General features: G+C 32.4%; 1 protein-coding gene across 1 annotated transcript in view; it reads left to right on the forward strand.

Annotated features, from left to right (window-relative positions):
• The window catches only part of ADAM7 (ADAM metallopeptidase domain 7), a 52,117-nt gene that overhangs the window by 6,868 nt on the left and 40,856 nt on the right, over window positions 1-4,393 (forward strand). Inside the window, exons 4-6 of the mRNA XM_023530768.1 lie at window positions 1,189-1,267; window positions 2,607-2,683; window positions 3,662-3,854. Coding sequence (XP_023386536.1) covers window positions 1,189-1,267; window positions 2,607-2,683; window positions 3,662-3,854 — 349 coding nt within the window. The remainder of the gene's footprint in view (window positions 1-1,188; window positions 1,268-2,606; window positions 2,684-3,661; window positions 3,855-4,393) is intronic.

A 4,393-nucleotide genomic window follows, 5' to 3' on the forward strand; every position in this document is an offset into this window, starting at 1 on the left:
TAATAGTCATTTTACAAGATCATGTTGAGAAATAGAGGTAAACTTTCATAGGCCAACCATTTTAAATGAGATTGTTTATTCATCCAGTGGAAACATTGATCGGATTAACTTTGTTTTCACTATAATAAATCCATTAATAGGTGAAAAGTTCTATTTGTATGTGTGTATGAGGCAAAAGAAACTTTAATTTATACCATATGATACTACCATATTACTAAAAATATTATATATCCTATTTCAAAATAACCATAAAATGATTGTATTCTACTTAACTTATTGTATCTATTTTTACAGTTTATTATAAAGAAATTTTTACACATCGAACAAAGTTGAAAGAATTTTATAGAAAACATTTATATATCCGTTAATATATACATATACCTATATGTATATATTACATCAAGATATATATACACATATACTCATTAACATTTTATTATGCTTATTTTATATCACAATTGCTTGTGTATCCATCCAACATTTATCCATTCATTCATTCATCCTCCATTATTTTTATGCATTTTAAATTACATTGCAGACATCAATATACCTCCCACTAATATTTAAGCAAGCATATCATTAGAGTCTAATATTTATGTTTTTTCTTTTGATATAAAAATTTTATACAATAAAATGCATAAATTGTATACATTTATTGTTTTGACAAATGCACATTTCTGTTACCCAAATTCCTATATATGAACTATAAGAGTTTAATCTGAAATGGCATTTATTTTTCCCTCTTTCTTGAAGGCTATTTTTTTGCTGAATATAAAATTATAAATTGATGAAATTTTATTTCTTTTGGCACATGATGCTGACATTGTTCTCTCCTCCAGGTTCTACAATCTCTAATGAGATTTTTTTTTTTTTTTTGCATTAATTTTTACTCTTAAGGCAAGAGATTTTTACTCAGATAATATTTTCTCTAGGTTCTTCTCAAGATGCCGCCTTACTAAAACAGCCAGAATCTTTTTCTTTTTCTCTTATAATTTTTAAACAAACCAAGAAATCTAGGTAGAAAGGCTTTTTGTGTGAGTGGGATAGATTTTGCTTATCTATTTTTAACATAAGAAGACCTCTCTGAGATTTGAAAGCAGCCTGGAGGCTTCTCTCTCATATAATTGTTTTTATCTAATAACTTTTCAGAATGAGTAAATCTCAGAACCTCTCTGTCTTCTTTTTCAGGGAGTTCCTAGCCTTGAATTACAGTGAAACCTACTATTCCACAAAAGGAGGGGAGATCACTAGGCATCCTCAGATCATGGTATCTCATGGAATCTTCCTCTGTCTTTTCTCTGAAACTATCATTTCTTCATGTGATTTTGAAACCCAATTCCAGCTTTACAAGCAGCTTCAGAAAGTGTTACAACAGAAATTAATCCTGCCTTGACTACTGTAATCGAATGATTTTAGAATAGAAAATAGGACCCTCTGAAATGTAAAGGAGCCTAAGCACTGCCTAACAAGCAAATCAATGACCGCTTATGTATTTTTATTTATTAAACTGACTTCTATGTACTCACAATGATATTAAGTCTGAAGGAAGTATAAAGCAGGAAACTAAAGGAGTATAAGGCACCCTGATGAGGTTATAATTAAGTTAAATGGAGAAAACCTACAGACATAACACAGTTTTAAAACCTCTATCTAATTGACCCTTAAGTGAGTCACATCCGCTTACCCAGTTTTTTCTGATGCATCAACATTGAGGTCTTGCCTTCATTCTCTAAATGAATCTTTGTTTGTTTGTCATGAATATTATTCCAGTGGATACAGGTTCTATTTTTTATAACTCTTTTATTTCTCTTTCCAAAACATGCCCTCTATAGCCTATCCAACAATGACATTATTCTTTCTTACCAAAAGTATACTTTTTAAAACCTGTTTCCTCTAAGGCAGCTGTCAACTATAAAATCCAAGTCATCATGTAATCTTTATAAAATAGAACAGGAAGAAAACTAGGTAATATTATTTCATGCAAGGGGTAATTATTGGCTTGTGAGGGTCCGAGGTCCCTGGAGGACCATAGAAAGTATCACATATAGGTGATAGTTGACCAGATGAAAATGATAGAAAGAGTAATTACTTGATGGAATCATCATGGGCAGAGCACCAAGTAGAGAGTGATAAAGATATCAACTTAATTGAAGGAGAAAAGAAGCAAGAGACATGGTTGGAGGATAAACCTAATTTTAGCAATTATCAACAACTTTCGCTTGATTTCACAGGCAATTCAACTGGGGGAAATTATAATAACACAGGAGGGGGAGCTTGGTAGAAATTTTAGGATGGATTTAAGTAGTAATATTTCTAAAGAAAAGGGTCATATTTCTGAATCTGGTGTCATCAGCTAACAGACTGCTAAATCTGTGAGAGCTAAATCCACATACTACTTTATAGAAAGTAATCATGCAATTAAAATAAAAGGATTCTAAAGTAGTTTAAAATTTTTCCAAATAAAAGAATGCAGAGAATGAATACATGAATGAATATAGCATAATTTGTGAGAATAAAATACTGATATACTGTAACATAAAATATGTAGATATTTTATTTATATAACATCAATATACGTGCTTACATCAATAACCTCTTTATTTTAGGATCACTGTTTTTACCAAGGATCCATTATACATGAATTTGATTCTGCTGCCAGTATCAGCACATGTAATGGTCTGAGGTAATGCACAGTATCTTTCTATTTTCTTTATGTTTTCCTATGGATTTTCAAAGAAATTCACTTCTCATCTTTCTTCTTAACAACCCTGGTACATAGAAAAATTAATAGGAAAAGCTACTATATATTTTCAGCATGAGTGTCCACTCTAGCCCCATTGTTTATGTTCACTTTTGGCAAAAAGATGTCTAATGCCCAGACCCAGGCAAGACAAATTTTTCGGTATATAATAAAGGGATTCGGAGTTGGAAGACTACTGGGATTAATTTAGCCTGTCTCATCCTCTCATGTTACAGATCAGACTTGCTCATGAACATTCAAATTACTTGTGATAGAATTAAGTCCAATCCAGACCACCTGACTTCTAGACCTTTAAATTCCGGCCACACTACAATGCTTCACAGTGTTTCCAGTCTCTAGAAAGTAAAACATCAAAAGTAAAGCCTATATGTGTTCTCCATAGATATTTGGCTCAAGGACAGAAGAAGGTGTGAGGAAGCAAAAGGTAGACCAAGAAACTTCGATCTTCATTGATCAGGATTTGACTTGAGTAGTTTCCAATATTTTCAAGTATAACTCCTTCAATGACAAAATTACCACATACTAGTATCTGTACTTTCATATATTTATGATTAATGCATGATGGACATAAAAATTTAAAACATGTTGCAAGAACCCTGAGGCTTGCCCAGGTTTCCGCAACTCCAGGTGGGAATCACTATTCTAGCTATACTTCAAAGTGGAGATTGGGCTGAAAACCCAGATGAGCTGACTCTCGCACAAAGTTGTTAATTCAGTCAAAGTCCACATGTCATCTCATTTCTTTATCACTCTGAACACCTGGCTACGTGTTCATGAGCTCTTGACCTTATAGTTTCCTTTCTTAAAAAGCAAAGTCAATAAACATGAAATAAAATAGTATTGTATAGTAATGCAATAGTAAAAAGTCTTAAATACACATTGTATTCTCAATTTCCACAGGGGGTTCTTCAGGGTATATGACCAAAGGTACCTCATTGAACCAGTGAAATATTCAGATGAAGGAGAACATTTGGTGTTCAAATATAACCCGAAGATGCAGTATGCTGCCAATCACTCTTGTACAGAGCTCAATTTTACCAGGACAACTGTTCCAAACAATAATAGTAAATACATAGAGGACATCAAAATGGGAGTGAGTGCTTTATTTTTTATTGGATAAAAATTATCTTTTCCTCTAGTAAAATGCCTCTTCTTTCCTTTATGACCTCAAGAGAGAGATTATGAGCCCAATGAATGAAGTGTAAATACTATCTGAGTTGGACTCTTTATTGTTTTAAATCTGAAATGTCAAATTTTGTATTCGTTATCTATATAGAAAGTGTTCATTTCCTACAGTAAATCTCAGTTTGTCCCAATGACTTAGTGAAATCTTTGAACCATATGCTTTTGGTTCATACTCAGAGAATATGCATGTACCTCAGTGCATGCCATCGAAAGCTGAAAACTTACAATTTCTTAATATTGCTGTTTTAAAAAAAGATCTGATTATTAGCATATTATAGATATTTTATAAAACATGTTTCCTTTCTGAGACTACTGCAACATAGGAGATTTTAAGAGAGGGGCAGGAGTAAATGGAAAATGGTCAGTCCTATTAGTCAATCCTATGTGTTAGCTTTGAACTATAGATGGGCGCTTTTTACATGAGCTTACTTAGTAAGCATTTACTTT

Source organism: Pteropus vampyrus, unplaced genomic scaffold, assembly GCF_000151845.1.
Source record: "Pteropus vampyrus isolate Shadow unplaced genomic scaffold, Pvam_2.0 Scaffold53, whole genome shotgun sequence".
In the NCBI taxonomy this organism is placed as follows: Eukaryota; Metazoa; Chordata; class Mammalia; order Chiroptera; family Pteropodidae; genus Pteropus; species Pteropus vampyrus.